Source organism: Trichomycterus rosablanca, chromosome 19 (assembly GCF_030014385.1).
Source record: "Trichomycterus rosablanca isolate fTriRos1 chromosome 19, fTriRos1.hap1, whole genome shotgun sequence".
In the NCBI taxonomy this organism is placed as follows: Eukaryota; Metazoa; Chordata; class Actinopteri; order Siluriformes; family Trichomycteridae; genus Trichomycterus; species Trichomycterus rosablanca.
In genome coordinates, this window is record NC_086006.1 from 26419316 (window position 1) to 26436878 (window position 17563).

General features: G+C 44.9%; 1 protein-coding gene across 1 annotated transcript in view; it reads right to left on the minus strand.

The window, feature by feature from the left end:
* Positions 1-1140: 1140 nt before the first annotated feature.
* syde2 (synapse defective 1, Rho GTPase, homolog 2 (C. elegans)) overlaps positions 1141-17563 on the minus strand; it is a 42729-nt gene continuing 26306 nt past the window's right edge. Inside the window, exons 4-7 of the mRNA XM_063015237.1 lie at positions 16196-16322; positions 10149-10330; positions 9694-9925; positions 1141-6435 (exon numbers count right to left, since the gene is read on the minus strand). Of these exons, the coding sequence (XP_062871307.1) occupies positions 5798-6435; positions 9694-9925; positions 10149-10330; positions 16196-16322 (1179 nt within the window). The 3' untranslated portion in view covers positions 1141-5797. The remainder of the gene's footprint in view (positions 6436-9693; positions 9926-10148; positions 10331-16195; positions 16323-17563) is intronic.

Below are 17563 nucleotides of genomic sequence, written 5' to 3' on the forward strand. Positions count from 1 at the left end.
CTTCAGCTTATTGGTTCAGGGCAAGGATACAACTTCGTCTTATTGGTTCAGGGCAAGGGTATGACTTTGGCTTATTGGTACAGGGCAAGAATACAGTTTAAGATTAATGGTCTAGGGCAAGGGTACAACTTCAGCTTATTGGTTCAGGGCAAGGGTATGACTTTGGCTTATTGATCCAGGGCAAGGGTATGACTCTGTCTTATTGCTCCACGGGAATGGTTAGACTTCGGCTTGTTGGTCCAGGGCAAGTGTACAACTTTGGCTTATTGATCCAGGGCAAGGGGACAACTTCGGGTTATTGATCCAGGGCAAGCGTACGACTTTGGCTTATTGGTCCAGGGCAAGAATTCAACTTTGGCTTATTGATCCAGGGCAAGTGTACGACTTTGGCTTATTGGTCCAGGGCAAGTGTACGACTTTGGCTTATTGGTCCAGGGCAAGGGTACAACTTTGGCTTATTGATCCAGGGCAAGGGTACAACTTTGGCTTATTGGTCCAGGGCAAGAATTCAACTTTGGCTTATTGATCCAGGGCAAGTGTACGACTTTGGCTTATTGGTCCAGGGCAAGGGTATCAATCAGCCAGCAGAGGTCGTAATTTCACCAGTCATGGGAGAGAGACCCAATCCGGCTTACTCCCGCCCATATCTGAACAACAGGCCAATCGGGACAACTTTGGCTTATTGGTCCAGGGCAAGGGGACAACTTCGGGTTATTGATGGAGGGCAAGGGTACGACTTTGGCTTATTAAACCAGGGCAAGGGTACAACTTCAGCATATTAATTCAGGGCAAGGGTACAACTTCGGTTTCTTAGTACAGAGCAAGTGTACAACTTTGGCTTATTGGTCTAGGGCAAGTGTACGACTTCAGCTTAATGGTCCATGGTAATTTAATACAGGTAAAATTTCAGCGTAACCTCACTATTGCAGCCCTAAACATGGGCACAACTTTAGTGCCGTGGATTAAGATATGACTAACTGACCCAACAGAAACATCATCATGAAAATCATATTAATCCATTTAAATATTTGCCATTTTTAACTGGCTGCAGGTTTAGCTCAGCGACAGCTAGACAGAGATAACTTATGAACAATGCATGACAAATAGCTTTACAGCACTGGTGCAAAACAGTCCAGAGAATCACTTTAAATATAGACTTTATTGGGATCATATATTTCTCAGTATCAGTACAAAGTATATCAGGTTTAGTGACAGTTATAATATTAGGGTTTCTGTCCGACCTCAGATGTTAAAAACACAAAAATACAAAACTGATCTCAACAGGCATCAACATTTTTAATATTAATAAAGAAAACGAAGGAATGTATTCAAAAGAAAATGAGCAGCTCACAACGTACATTAAGTCCAGGAACTTGAGTTCAGCATGCGTGAGTGAACCGTCAGCAACCGACCAAGGATCAGTCCTAACCAGTTCTCTGTACACAACTCAAGGTTAGATAGCTGATCTTAGATCAGAGGGAGCACATACGGAAAGCAGGAGCACGGCTCTCCATGCAGTTAAATCAGGGGCGTTAAACCCAGTTCCTGAAGGGCTTCAACCTTCATCTGACCAAATCGGTCCATCAGAAGGCCTTGTTAATTAGCAGATGAGTTACATCAGGTAGGTTTAATGAGGTACAATGTTAAACTCAGTACTGTGAGGTACTGTGGCCCTACAGGATGGGGGTCTGACATCCCTGATTTAGATGTACCTAGCTCTCCCAAGAAATTCCCATTCTCAATTGAAGAGTGATCAGCATCGCTCACATTTTTTTCACATTGCTTTGATACAAATTCAGTGCTTTTAAAGTTAAAATAAAAGAAAAAATACCCACACTTTCGATGCTGTGCAGTAAAATCCAAGAACTGTTTTAGCACCGACTCAGAGAAAGAGATGAAGTGTCAACACATCAACACGACCTTACTAAACTCTGGTGACTGGAGTTTGGACACCAGTTTGGATCAGGCGCCATTTATTTGGCTAATCTCCTCAATATTATCTTGGATTTCACTGTAATAGTCTAAAAACGATAAAAAATAAATAACAAATTGACCTTTACTGCATGACCTTTTCTGAAATGAGGACTTTTAACAACTGCGGGTCTAGATTTTGCACAGAAAAGAAAAAAAAGTCTGCATATAGGGTGCAAAACTATTCTAATTAAGACCAAATGTATAAATATTTAACTTTTAATAGGTATCTGCTGTAGTAGCTAATTAGCCTAGATAGCTAATTAAACCTATGTTCCGAGCATGCGTTTTTTAGCAAAATGTCACGACAGATCTGAGTGAACATGAATTTGTTAATAGTATTAAGTCTTTGTTCGCAGTTTCACACAGCAAGACTCTGGTGTGAATCAAATTCACAAGCAAATCTTTTTGTATGCATTTTCTCCCTTTTTGCGCGTCCAATTGCCCGATTGCTTCATGCTTCCTCTCCACCAATGTTGATCCCTGCTCTGATTGAGGAGAACGAAGCTAACCCACGCCTCCTCCAACACGTGGGCAGCAGCCGTATGCATCTTATCTCCTACACTTTGACGAGTGCAATGCGGATCAGCGTTGTGTACGGAGAGACACACCCTGAGGAGCACTCTTTTCTCATCTCTGTGCAGGCGCCATCAATCAGCCAGCAGAGGTCGTAATTGCACCAGTCATGGGAGAGAGACCCAATCCGGCTTACTCCCGCCCATATCTGAACAACAGGCCGATCGTTGTTCATGTGGCCGCTCAGCCTTAGCCGGCAGGCCGAGCTGAGATTTGATACGATGTATTCGAGATCCAGCTCTGGTTCCAGCATGTGTTTTTACCGCTGCGCCACCTGAGCGGCTCACAAGCAAATCTTTGACCCTTTGAGTTTATGTTAACAACCAATCACAGAACAGTTTTGCGGAACTTCACATCAAAATCAGAAAATCGGAGAAGGCGCTACCTTTAGCACAGCACCAGCTGATGTTTACTACAGTAAAACTCAGGTATATATACAGTATATCATTTTATTATTTTAACGTATTTATATATGTTTAGCAACAGAGAGCACAGTCTGTCAGGGAGCAGGATAAGCTATGTGTGTCTATTTGTGCTTTTTATTATTTATGGGTGTTGTGTTAGCTTAGCTTGCTAACAACTGACTGGGAGAAGAGTGAGGAAGGCTACCAAGAAACACAGTATGTAACAGTTTGTGTACAGGAACAGTTTAATCCTAATTATTACTTATTTATTATTAATTATTATTATCTAAGTATTACTGTTACAAAGCTACAAAACGAGGTAATTCTTAGTTACAATATTTATCAAGCTAGCTTTGCATTTAGCTGTTTTTAGCTTTTAGTGCATAAATAGCAGATCAGCTTCTTATGGATCAGATATTATAAACACTTCTCTCATGCCTAACAAATACTAAACAGAGGTCGGAAAATGCAGACTGGTTAAACGCAGACCTTTTTTATGTTTCTGAATGCCAAAATCTGACCGGCTGTGCTCTATAGGGGTGGTACACGGCCTCTAAGGCACCCGAATTATCTGTGGGTAAAAATGCGCAATTATAAAATAAAAATGTGAAAATAAAAGTTCTGAACGACTGATTTCCTACCATGTGAGCAGCTGCCAAACAAACTGTGAGCATTATTAAAATAATCTCTATTTACATTTATCATAAATACAGAAAGAGAAAACGCGAGCAGATAAACACTTACATACGTGTCTGTGTGTGTATATAGGAGCATAAAGCTTTGAACTTTTCACGTGTACAAAACCATCAGTTATGCGTGAATACCTTTGATTCGGCTTAAACGTGCCGGAGAAACAAAATCTTTATTCATACACTTATTAATCTGATTCTGATCTACAGACTGAATCCTACAAGGCAGCTTAGAAACGTTTAAATACACACATGAAAAGTACGCTGTCAAAAAATAATAATAATAATAAAATATCTCAACCATTTATACACTTTTATCTGATAAATACTGATGACTTTGTATCCCTGGTCTGTGGAGAACATAAACCCGTCGTTACTCGCCGTCACGGTTAAACACACAACCAGCTGTGTGCTGCTGTTAACGCGGCGTCTCGGGTTCTGTAGCATTTCGTACCTACACGTTCAGAAGTCGAGACTTTGTTAGTAATAGGTAAAGAAAATATAGGTTCAGATTTTAAATATTATTCTACAGGTTCGTCCTGCTGTTGTTAAATATTATTAACGCTAAATACTGTTAAAGGTTTATTTTATTGCTTTAATTTTGGGAGTGAACAGACATACACATCTAGATTAGCGCTGGAGTCCATTCTTATGTGATCAGCTTTATGAAGGCACTTTAAAGTTACGTTACCTTTGCCTGATTCCAAACTGACCCTTTTGTGACGGTCCAATCGAGTCATTTCCAATTCACTACTGTAAATCCGCTGCCGCTCGCACAACCCCCGATCTGATCGAGCAGACCCGGATCACCACACGCCCCTTCCGACACGTGTCCAATCTGCAGCCGCTTGTTATCACCATGTGATCCCGCCCCTCACTCGTGTAGATGTCCAGACCAGCCCCGAATATATCGCATATAGCAGCGGGAAGAAACCCCGTCCAACCTTTCCTCCCTGAAACACGACCAATTGTGTTTGTGTGGACGTGCAGTCAGGTCGTCGGCTCTGCTTAGCGCCTTTGCAGTGTTTTTACTCTGAATAAAAACAGACAGGTTTGGGGTGAATGGACCACAGTCTGGGTCAGTAGGGTCCTGAATTAGATTAAGGTTCTAAGAAGGATGTAGAATAAGGTGGAGTATTAATACTATCATTAGTTACACAGTTTGTAGAGAGCGTACCTTTCTATTTAAATTAAATATATTACATATATTACTATTATTTTAACTGCAGTGTGATTAATAGTTTGTATCTTTTCCGTACCCCAAAAATCCCAGCGTCTAGGTTCAATCATTATCGGAATAACAGTTCATGTTAATGATTTGAGGTCAAGAAGAAACTGCCCGGCCCACTGCAGGTCAACGACCCGGTGTTTAAAGTAAGTATGGGTATAAACTATATGGTCAAAAGTATTTGGACACCTGGCCATACGCTTGTTGGACAGCAGTGGTTATAGCTGGGCACTGATCTTGGATAAGAAAGGCTCAGTTGATGTTCCAGTTCATTCCAGAGCTGTTGAGTGGGGCTGAGGTCAGAACTCCGTGCTGGACACTTGAGCATCTTTAAACCGAGCTCTTCTTCATGACTTTAGAGAGCTTGATTTATTACACCGGTTAGCAACTGTTGTGGCTGAAACCACAAGGCGTGTCCCAATACTTTTTTCCATATAGTGTAGATACAAGCTGGGGTTTTAATACCAACCAGGCATGAACAACACTTGATGCGACTAAAGTTTGAAGACTAAGATTAAGAGTTTTGAGAGCTGTATGAGATGGTTTAATGATGTATAAATAGTTTAGGGATTTTGGGATGTTTTGGTTTGGGATTTCTATTTCATGATGAGCTACTTATACAGTTCTCCCACTGTAGAAGCTTCTTCTCTGACCTAGACTCTGGGCCCCACCTCTGAAAGCGAGCTTTGTAAGTGCATTAGTTTTATTTTCTGTACCTCACAAACAATAAAATTAGCAAAAAACTCTCCACAGGCCTGAAGTACCAACTTTACACTGTGAAGGCACAATAGTGTAACTGACCAACCAAAGGAACCGGGAGAAACTCCAGCGAAGGTCTCAGATAAAGACGTGAAGGTATGGAATGTTGTTTTAAACTCCATGGAGAAGTCTCACCACTCATCGAGACGTTAACGGAGTCTAACCTGAAGTCAGTAGCTGATGCTGAGCTTGTTCTTATTCAGTTCTTGTTCCAGATTGCCGATGAGCGCGTCGATGCTGTCCTGCAGGTCCCTCAGGTTCACCCGGTTGCTCAGAACTGGGCTGATCTCCTGGATCTTCATGAAGGCCTGGTACGTGTGATCTTTGGATATGCATTCCTCCGGATCTAAAATCTTACAATCGTACGACGCCAGGATCTGCGTCTCGATGGCGCCCCGCCGTTCCTCGATGACCAAGTTCTCGGCTTCGTCCTCCTGCTCCGTCTCCACCTCGATCTGCACGTAGTTCGTTCTCTCCACCCCTTCGTCCATTCGGTCGTCTCCCCGATTCTCCTCGTCCTTGTCCGCATCTTTATCCTCGTCCCTGACGACCGGCAGCTCCTCGTATGGCACGTCGGCGTAGTCGGCCTCCTCCTCTACGCTGCTCTGATGGAGGTACGTTTCCCTGCAGTCGCTCCAGTCTCCGGCGTAGCGGTTGCTCGGGCTGTCCAGGCGGCCGGCGCGGGGACGCAGAACTCCCGCGAGCTCGGCGTCGCTCAGGTTCAGCACCTGAGGACGTTCTTTTCTTCTTCTCACCGGTGCAGGGGGGAGTGGGGTCGGAGACGACGGTTTACTCTGCTCGTCCACGACTGAAATCATGAGAGAACTTTGTCAGAATGCAAACAAACAAATCGCAAATCCAACATTATTATTATTATTATTATTATTTGTTTACGTTCACTTTCAGGAATCATTTGCACATTCAGTTCGGCGTCCTGTCCGGGGTGTGTGACTGCATTGCACCCAGTGATTGTGGGGAACCAGACCCACCCTGACCCTGACCAGGATAAAGTGTTGGTAAAACATGAAAATGAAATAATATGGAAGACGAATCTCTTCTGTTTTCTGCCAGAGGTGCTGCATGAAGGTGCCTCCTTGTGGATCTGATTTTGGAGTTGGAGACACATACTGGTACATACACCGATCAGGCATAACATTATGACCACCTCCTTGTTTCTACGCTCACTGTCCATTTTATCAGCTCCACTTACCATATAGAAGCACTTTGTAGTTCTACAATTACTGACTGTAGTCCATCTGTTTCTCTACATACTTTTTAGCCCCCTTTCATACTGTTCTTCAATGGTCAGCACCCCCAAAGGACCACCACAGAGCAGGTATTATTTGCGTGGTGGATCATTCTCAGAACTGCAGTGACACTGCCATGGTGGTGGTGTGTTAGTGTGTGTTGTGCTGGTATGAGTGAATAAGACACAGCAATGCTGACTGAGTTTTTAAACACCTCACTGTTACTGCTGGACTGAGAATAGTCCACCAACCAAAAATATCCAGCCATCCAGCATCCTGTGACCACTGATGAAGGTCTAGAAGATGACCGACTCAAACAGCAGCAATAGATGAGCGATCGTCTCTGACTTTACATCTACAAGGTGGACCGACTAGGTAGGAGTGTCTAATAGAGTGGACAGTGAGTGGACATAGTATTTAAAAACTCCAGCAGCGCTGCTGTGTCTGATCCACTCATACCAGCACATATTCTGTACATATGATTGTAACTTCCTCCAAAGCTGCACCACCCCTGTCCTGACCGAGAAGAGCCCCAGACCATCACACGTCCCCTCCGACACACGCACGGTCGTAGACCATTTTTTTAATTCGCTAAAAACTGACTTACTGAGAGCTGTATTGTATACCGAGAGTCACGCACTGCTATCCGTGAATCATGCATCTCTTGTGCAGTCGCCTCAACCATCCAGCAGAGGTCGCAACTGCAGCAGCAATGAGGAACCCCATAAATCTCCCTCCCTCAGGCATGGACGATCGTGCCTGTTGAGTGTCCAACCAGGTCATCAAATTGGCCACGATTGGATTGAGTGAAAATAAATAGAATTAAAAACAATTTGTAACACAGCCTCAATTCTAAAATGAGACGAATTATTTTCTTAGTAAGAGGAATTGTATTGATATTCTTATCGATATTTTTACGGAATGGGGCGGGTTCAGTTACTGTAATCATGTCATCACGACGACTGTCAGCATGCTGGAAGAGTTTCATTCCCTGAAAGCCACATTAGCTCTGATATCATGTTCTGTTCTGAGTAGAAGAACGTGGACGTTCCGCTGCTTCAGAAGCTTCATCTGGTGTTACGGGAGGAACCTGGAGGCTGAAATCCAAGCAGCTTCTAACATACGCACAGATAAAAATAACCTCCGGCCTCGACTCGCTCCCACAATCCCTCCTCGCTCACGCCGGCCCCGAACTTCCAGTCCGACTAAATTATACACGAACGCTGGAACTCACGCAAACACGCAGGACATGCACACTCGGCTGCATACCCACAATCCCAGGCTGGACTGGAAGCGTGCCCCTGGGAGAAGGGTTTGAGTCAAAGCTGGAGTGTATAATTGTTTCGGGGTGAAGCTGGTAAGCGCTGGGCTGAAAGGTCAGGTCAGGAATGTGTGTAATTATAGAGCGAGCTTAATGCATTCTTCAGCACAGGAAGTCAGGGGGAAAGGAGCCACGGGGGCGGCCGGGGGCGGCTGGGGGGCAGTGGTGGTGGTGGGGTAACTATGTAGCACCACTGGCAACAGGTAACCACCATTGGGAAGGGGAGGCGGGTAAACATTTTCAGGGGTTTCATCCATACTCAGTGCTATTTAAGAACGGTCCTTCCTGTGTGATGTGAAGATAAACAGGGACACTTTCTTGCCAAATCATCTCCTTCTGGACCTCGCTTTGTGCACAGGAGAGCAGTCATGAAGGAACAGGAAAGGGCCTTCCCCAAACTTTTGGAAAACACTATAAGGACAAAAGTATTGGGACACCCCTTCTACTTTTTGAATTAATGCTTTTCAGCCACAAATATCACAAACAGCTGTAATAAATTAATGATATAAAAGAAATGTTATGCTTTCAACTTTGCAGTAGCAGTTTAGGGAAGGTCCTCTCCTGTTCCTGCATATTTCTGTGTCATTAATCCTGTGTTATAAATCCCTTGTTATTGTCCGTGTGTTATTAAACCCATGTCATTAATCCCGTGTCATTCCATGTTATTCATCCTGTGTTATTAATCCCCATATTATTAATCCCGTGTCATTAATCCCGTGTTATTAACACCTTGTTATTAATCGTTTGTAATTAATTTGTATCATTAATCCCATGTTATTAATCCCGTGTCATTATTTCTGTGTTATTAATCCTGTGTTATTAATCCTGTGTCATTAATCCAGTGTTATTAATCCCATGTTATAAATCCTGTGTTATTAATACCTTGTTATTAATCCTGTCATTATTCCAGTGTTATTAATCCCATGTCAATCCCATGTTGTTAACCCCATGTTATTAATCCTGTGTCATTAATCCCGTGTCAACCCCATGTTAATAATCCCATGTTATTAATCCCATATTATTAACCCCATGTTATTAATCCTGTCATTAATCCCGTGTCAATCCCATGTTATTAATCCTGTGTTATTAATCCCGTGTCATACTCAGTACTGCATCCATGCATCCACGTTTGCATTAGAACCCTGGACCGATGTTTTCTCACCTCTCGTGTTCCCGCATGCCTCACGCCAAATCAATCTCAGTGTTCCGGGGGTTCCTGAGGCTACGCAGCTGCCTAGCGTATGTAGCTGACCACACGGCGAGAACGACTAGCTCTTTAGCTCTCACTTTGAGGAATGTTTCCCTCAGGGTGGGTCGTTCTTGCATGGTTCCCCAGAGCTCTGGTTTAGTTTACATCCACCACATGTTAATCGTGTTTGATCTTCATGTGGTACCAGATCTCACCGCACTATATTTAAGAACCGGAGGAACCGCGGGTTTATCAGAAGCATGAGCGGACTGACCGTCACGTCTTTGCTGTGTGTGTTTGTGCTCTTACCTGGCCAGAGCTGCAGCAGGTAGTGCAGGACCTCGATGTGTTTTTTAAAGTGCAGCGCGCTGGCGAGTTCCTCCGAGTCCATGAACACTCGGTTAGCGAGACCTAAAGCGTCCTGCCTCTGACTGAGCAGCACCGGCCCGAAACACACGGCCAGGTTCTGACACGTCATCTTGTTCACCTCGTGATGAGACGCCACCCGCTTCAGGTGGTCCAGGAGTTTCCTCAGAGTCACCTGGAGGGAGAAAATGAGCATGAAACCACAGCATGACAAGACACTTTGGACCTGCACTAAGAGTGGACGCTGTTTCGGCCATCCCCTTCAGACATTAGCCAATCATGTCCATGCAACACCGCTGAGATTCAAACCTGGGATTCCCAGATCTCAGCACCACCCAACTGCCCCGGTACATGGCTTTAAACACAGCACACAAATGTAATCTGGATGTTTCTGGTACCTTCTCCACTTCAGGCAGGGTCTCCAGCAAACCGGCAGCGTGTTCCGAGTCGGCGGGGTCGTTCTCACAGCCGCCGGCTCCGATAATCAGCGGACGCTTGGCCATGGCGTCTAAAACCGCCTCGTACAGCGGCTTAGAGATGAGAGGCTGAGGAAGCTCCCTCAGATAGTCCTTCAGAACACCTGAAATAACCAGGAGGGAGAGAGAGAAAGGAACGAGATGATATAAACAATCATTAACAAACCTGAACACAAACAGATTCACTGTGTGGCCAAAAGTATGTGGACACCCATCTTAATGAATTATAAAATGATATAAGGTAAATGAAATGCTTTTAACATTGTCACAACAGTTTGGGGAAGTCCCCTTTCTCTTTGATTTGTATGATTACACCCCTGAGCACAAAGCAGCTCCAGCTGCCTGCACAGAGCCCTGGTCTCAACCCAACTCACCACCTTTGGGGTGAATTCAACTTGGATTGTGAAACAGACCTCATCTTCCAGCATCAGTGCCTGAGCTCACTGACTATATTGACTGAATGGCACAAATTCCCACAGACACACTCTTGTAGAAATGCTTTTTAGGAGAGTGGATGATATTAAAGTAATTCAGTATAAATACCCAAGGTTTCAGAATAGGATGTAAAACAAGCTCATGCTCGGGTGTCCCAATACTTTTGTCCGTACAGAACGTTTCTGACTGTCTGGATTTCTTAAGACATCAGCGTCCTGTCCTGTGATCAGACAAAGTGGATGTGTTCCTAATAAAGAGGCCAGTGCTTTTTAAACATAATAGGATTTGACAATCCCAACAACACTGCTGCACCTGCTACACCCATACACTACACTCCTATTACCATCTTACAGTCAGTGCAATGTTGAGAACTATCACCACCCGGTCAGTGGGGTCCTGCGATGTGTGTGTGTGTGTGTGTGTGTGTGTGTGGTCCCCTGTAGATTGATAAACAGGGTACAGGTGGGGGGCAAAGCGTACAGAGCAACACATGGACTACAGTCAGTCATTGTACACCCACAAACACCATCTGTATTGTATATGTGGATCAGAAATTGGAAGGTTGCTGGTTTAGTTCAAGCCCAGCCACTGCAAGGTGGCCACTGTTGGGCCCCTGAGCAGAGTCCTTGGCCCTCAATTGCTTGGATTGTATTCAGTCAGGGATGAAAGCGTCCGCTAAATGCCGTGAATGTAAGCGTGTACGGTGGGGAGCGAAATGCTGCAATGCTGAAAAGCCTGACGTCCAATACAACAAAAAAGAAAATGATTCCGCGCTCCCATATAATAACCAGCCTGAGCTGCTATTTACAGAACGGATTTGGGAAGCGTTCGGCGGTGTGCCCGTGGATCCTCGGCGGGGGCGAGAGCGCGTGCCTCCGGGACCCTCCGAAATAAGCAACAAATTACAGTGAGTCTAATCTCCTAAATCTGTGTCATTATTCACACCCTCTCCATACCCCCTCCCCCTCCCTCCCGCTCGGCAGCCGGAGGGGAAACTCATTGTTGTGGCGACTTCTGAGAGACGCTGGAATTCGTCCCGGTTCCGAGAGACGTAACGACCGGAGCCAGGCGAGAAAGTGACACGCCGAATCCAGGGACTCGATCCGAGACCTCGCGGCTGCGCTAACCTGGTTTACGGCGTCCGGGGCCGCTAATCAGTTCTGCACGATTGACAAAGAGCTCCGAGAGCTGCTCGGATCTGGAGCTTATCGGATCAGATCACGAGCTGAGGAACCTGAGAAAACTCTGGCTCAGAGAATCGCTCGTTCAGTCAGGCTTCACCTCGTCACGGAGGAAGTGAGAACGTCTGGACCAAAACTCACTACCTAAACATTAAACATTATATCAGGGCAGCAGCTCAGCCATTAAGGTACTGGACTAGTAATCGGAAGGTCCTTTGTTCAAGCTCTGCCATTAACAAGCTGTTGGGACCTTGAACTCGTAACCAACATCTGAAAACCTAGTGAGCTGCCTTACATTTACATTTACATTTTCAGCATTTAGCAGACGCTTTTATCCAAAGCGACTTACAGTATACAGTCTAAGCAAGTGAGGGTTAAGGGCCTTGCTCAAGAGACCAACAGTGGCAACCTGGCAGTGGTGGGGTTTGAACCAGCGACTTTCTACTTACTAGTCCAGTACCTTAACCGCTGAGCTACCACTGCCCTATCCTTGCTGCCTACTGCCTCCCTGATCCCACACGTACACGGGGAGAACATGCAAACTCCACACAGAAAGGACCCGGACCGTCCCACCTGGGGATCGAACCCAGGACCTTCTTGCTGTGAGGCGACAGTGCTACCCACTTAGCCACCGTGGTGCCTGAGGATTGTAATAAGACATTCATAAGGCAGATTATTTAGTCGCACTACTTAGACAGAGATTACAGCGATTACGCCACCACAGTTTTAGCTTATTAAGATGGGACAGTGGTAGCCTAGTGGGTAGAGCTTTGGGCTATCAACCGGAAGATTGGCGGTTCAAATCCAGGCTCTGCTATGCAGCCACTGTTGGGTCCTTGAGCAAGGCCCTTAACCCTCTCTGCTCAAGGGGCGCCGTACTACAAACAAGCTGGGATATGCGAAGAAAGAATTTCACACTGTACACCTGTATATGTATATATGACAAATAAAGTATATCTAAAAATCTAGCACAGACAGCCTCAGGCCGTTCATATGAACGAACAGAGGTGGCACAACCCGCTAACGCCTCCCTCCATGTACCAAAAACAAATTAAACATCAATGACGATTCATTTACATTTTAAAGGAACTTTTTTGGTTGCTCCTCATTCATCCAGTCAGTATGTTTGTAGTTTTTTGTGAATGCTGGGATTGCCCTCAGCACTGAGGAGGCGTCGGGCGCTCCCTCGTTATTCAGTCAGATCATCACTCAGAATTAAGGCGCCTCAGTAGGAGCATTTTAAGGATCTAAGAATTTAGACACGCCCTCTTCTCGGGAGTGTAGGATGACATAAAATGCATCTATGTAGAGAGATCACCAGGTTTTCAGACGAACCCTGTATAATTACAAAACCTATAAAGCTAATAAGGTGAAACATTGTAGTTTTATACGATTGGCTCCTCTGAGGATGGAAATGCTTAAGGGATCCATTTCTGTGGTTTCTGAATAACATCTGAACATCCAGACACATTTCCTTTCAATGTAAAGGTCTCTTTCTGATTTGGAAAGAGACCACTGTTCCACGCACTTGTAATAGGTGCAGTCGAACTAGCGCTGTTTATACGAGCACAAACGGTATTATCTCACAACTGCCATGTCAAACATTTACCCTACATTTACACACACACACACATTTGCACAACTCGGACAACATGTTTGTGTTCGGACATTGACTTTGGTTCGTGTGTGTGTGTGTGTGTGTGTGTGTGTGTGAATATTAAAAGAGGGTTAATGATTGTCCCAATGTGTGTGAGTGACTCAGCTGCTCTCAGCACTGTTTGTACTATACCAACCCCCCTCCACACACACACACACACACACACATAAAGACAAGGTCATCAGTGTATGCAAGGCAGGTGGTGCTACTTCACGCAGGTGCTAACAGTGTTTCACAGCACCACTAACATCACACACACACACACACACACACACACACAAACCCCGTAGGACAGGAGGGAAGGGGGCAGCACTGCCTTTTATACCGGGGCTCTGACTTTTAGTGCGCCCCCTCCCCCATCCCCCCCTTTTTTTGTCAGTGTTGGACTCCTGGCCGAGCTCGGGGCGCCGCTAATCCAGCAGGCGTGAGTTAAAATACCATCTGTGTGTGTTCGTACACAAAGAGAGCACTTGTTAATGACTTTCTGTGTCTTTGAAGGACACACACACACACACAGATTTACACATGTGAAGTCACACACAGTAGGAGGGGGAAGAGAGCAGCATATGGAAGTCAACACTTAGTACCAAAGTTTGCTATTCGGTGTGTGTGTGTGTGTGTGTGTGTATGTGTGTTTTATGGCCTACCCTACCATCAGTCCTAACACGGCACCCCCACACTTTTTCTTTTCTGAAGCTTCTCCAGATCTGATCTGAGGCCACAACTAACAATTACAATTAATCTAGTATTTATTTATTTGAATGAATCAATGAGGGCCTTTGAGATGATTTAATACACTATGTGGACAAAAGTATTGGGACACGCCTTCTAATTACTGAAATGTGTGTAATAAATCAATTATTTAAAGGAAACTATTTGCTTATAACTTTGCAGCAACAGTTTAGGGAAGGTCCTTTCCTGCTCCAGCATGACAGACAAGAAAAACTCGGTTTAAAGGACCCCCATTGTCCTGCACAAATTCCCACAGGCATACTTAAAGGCCGGCTGGTCGCGAACGTCCGGAACATCCTGTCATATTTGTGACATCCAGTCACAGAAGGCGGTGGGCGGAGTCAGCGACACAAAAAACACGAGCTTTTGACTGAATGGGCACAAATTCCCACAGACATACTTTTAAGACTCATAAGAAGCTTTCTCAGAAGAGCGGTTGTTGTTCTGGATGAAAAGATCACACAGAGGTCACTCTCATGGTCAGGCGTCCAAATACTTTTGGCCATATGTTGTATAGCATAGTTCTTAAAACTATCGTAGTGCTTTGGCGGCGCAGCGGTCCCTTAGGCTAGCCCACAGCCGCTTTATCCTGGTCAGGGTCGCTGACACTGGGCCTGTCGTGTCTGTGTAGATGCTCAGTCGGCCAATAGCGCAGCTGAGATTCGAACCCGGATCACTGCACCACAAGAGCTGTGCTACTACTGATTTAGCTTTAGAGTGAACTGTGTCAAAAACTAGCTGATCAAAAATTAGTTGTTGTCTTAAAACTTTACGAGACTATTCACACACACACACACACACACACACACACACACACACACACACACACACACACACACACACACAAAGCTGTTTACCTTTTGAACACTTCTCACACAGACCGTTCAGGCTAAAGTTCAGAATGTTCTCTGGCGCCTGATTACGTGTGTTTGTACAATCCAGGACTCAAAAACACACCAAGAAACTTAAGTCGGTCCCTTTATCTCCCAATTTAGTCATTTCCAATTCCCCATTGTGAGCCGGATCACTACACGACCCCCCCTGACACGTGTACGATCTGTCGCCGCTTCTTATCACCTGCCAGTGTTGGGTTCCCACACACTAAGTCTAATGGTTTGCAATGTGTGTGTGTGTGTGTGTGTGTGCGTGTGTGTGTGTGCGCACGGCTGCATGTTAACCAATAACCAACAAGATAAATCCAGACGTCTGTGACATTGAGACAGGCATACCAGACGTGCTGGATTTCTGTTAGCAGGTGTGTGTACGTGTGAGCGAGTGTGTTTGTGTAGGACACTGTGTGTGTGAGTGTGTGTGTGTGTTTCAACCTGCTTTCCTTTGGCTTTTTAAAATGAGCTATAAAAAAGCTCAGCTTGCGTGTGTGTAAGAGAGAGACACACATACACTATATAGTCAAAAGTATTGGGACAGCGCATCTATTGAGCTGTATTGCTCGTTATGGTGCCTACGAGCTGCCAGCAGGGGTCGCTATTGCAGCACGCATTCACTGAGATTTGAACTTGGAGCACAGCAGCGATGGGCTAGCACATAAGACCACCGCACCACCCAAACGCCGATCAAATCTCATTAAGAACGAAGCAGCAGGATCAGCGATGTTTCGTTATGTAATGATCTGAACCCTATTGGTTCTTAAAACTGGTTCCTGGAACCCTCACTGGTCTGTGGTCAGCAGGACGAGGGTAGGGTAGGGTTGGAGAGGGTTTTTTAACCAAAAAATGGGTTGTAGAGAAAAATAATAATAATAATAATTTAATAAACTTGAGTGTAAACGCCCCCTTGTGGAGGATTTATGTTACATCTTGTAAACCTCAGTGGGACCAGATTGTACAGAGCAGAGCAGAGAGAGTACGATGCATTGTTTGTGTTGCCTGGGTCTTGTAAAAATGATGGACAAAATGTGGGTCACTTGAAGGGTGGGGTGGGGTGGGGTGTCTCGTGTGTGTTACCTGTAATGACGTTGACGTCGGGGTAGTTGGTCTCCGAAAGCTCCACGTTAAGACTGTCTCTCTCGAACGCCTCCCTCAGCTCCTTCTTCACAGCCGCCGAGCCACACAGACGATACAGACCCACCACCTGATCACACACAAACACACACACACACACAACCGTCCACTTAATACTGAAATTTACTTACAATATCTGGACAAAAGTATGTGGACACACGACCATCAGCTTGTTGGACATCCAGTTTCCAAACCTCAGGCATTAAAACACAATACGGACAAAAGTACTGGGACACTCCTTTAATTTTACGAATTAACATGTTTCAGCAACAACAATTGCTAACAGGTGTAATAAAGCCATCATATAAAAGAAAGGATATGCTTTTTTAAATTTGCAGCAACAGTTTAGGGAAGGCCCTTTCCTGTGCCAGGATCAAAGCAAGCTCTATAAAGACATGAAGAAAAAACACTTAACAGATCTGGAATGAACCAAAACATCAACTGAGGCTTTCTCAGCACCCAGCCATATAAATGCTCCCTCTTTTGACTGAATGGGCACAAATTCCCACAGACATATCTCAAAGTCTTGTCAGAAGCCTTCTCAGAAGAGCGGCTCACAGAGGTCACTCTATTTTAATACCATTTGTTTTTGAAACGTGACATCAAACAAGCTAATGGTCAGGCGTCTAAATACTTTTGGTCTTGTATTGTATGTATTTGCTCCACCTTTTACGTCTATAACAGACTAGACTCTTCTTCTGGGAAGGCTTCTGGAGGCTTCCTGTGGCAATTTAGTCGAAGGAGCGTTTGTGAAGTCCTTCGTATAATTCATTTCATATGTCTGTTAGTAATGGATGTGGCTGAAACAGCTAAACTTGATAATTAGAAGTGGTGTCCACACACTTTAGGCCATATGTGTGTCCATTAATGCAGGCAAAACTAGAAGCAAAAGGAACGTAGCTATTACGTTTACACATTCTCAGCATTTAGCGGACGCTCTTATCCTAAGTGACTTACAGAACTGTGACAGTATACTGTTTAAGCAACTGAGCGTTAAGGGCCTTGCTCAAGGGCCCAGCATTGGCCACCTGGCATTAGTGGGGCTTGAACTAGCGATCTTTCGATTACTAGTCCAGTATCTTAACCGCTAGGCTACAACTGCTGTCGTTCAGGATGTTCATGTACACCTCGACCAGCACGTGATGTGTTTTAAACACAAAACAGTGCTGCCCAGTATCATCAGCCAGCAACTAACTGGTATTTGCCCAAAGAAATCGTATTTAATCAGCAACCAGTCGATGCTTGTTTATGCTATTTGTTAGCAGGGTTTAGCGAGGACGATTGGTAGCGTTAGCATGTAAACATCTCAGC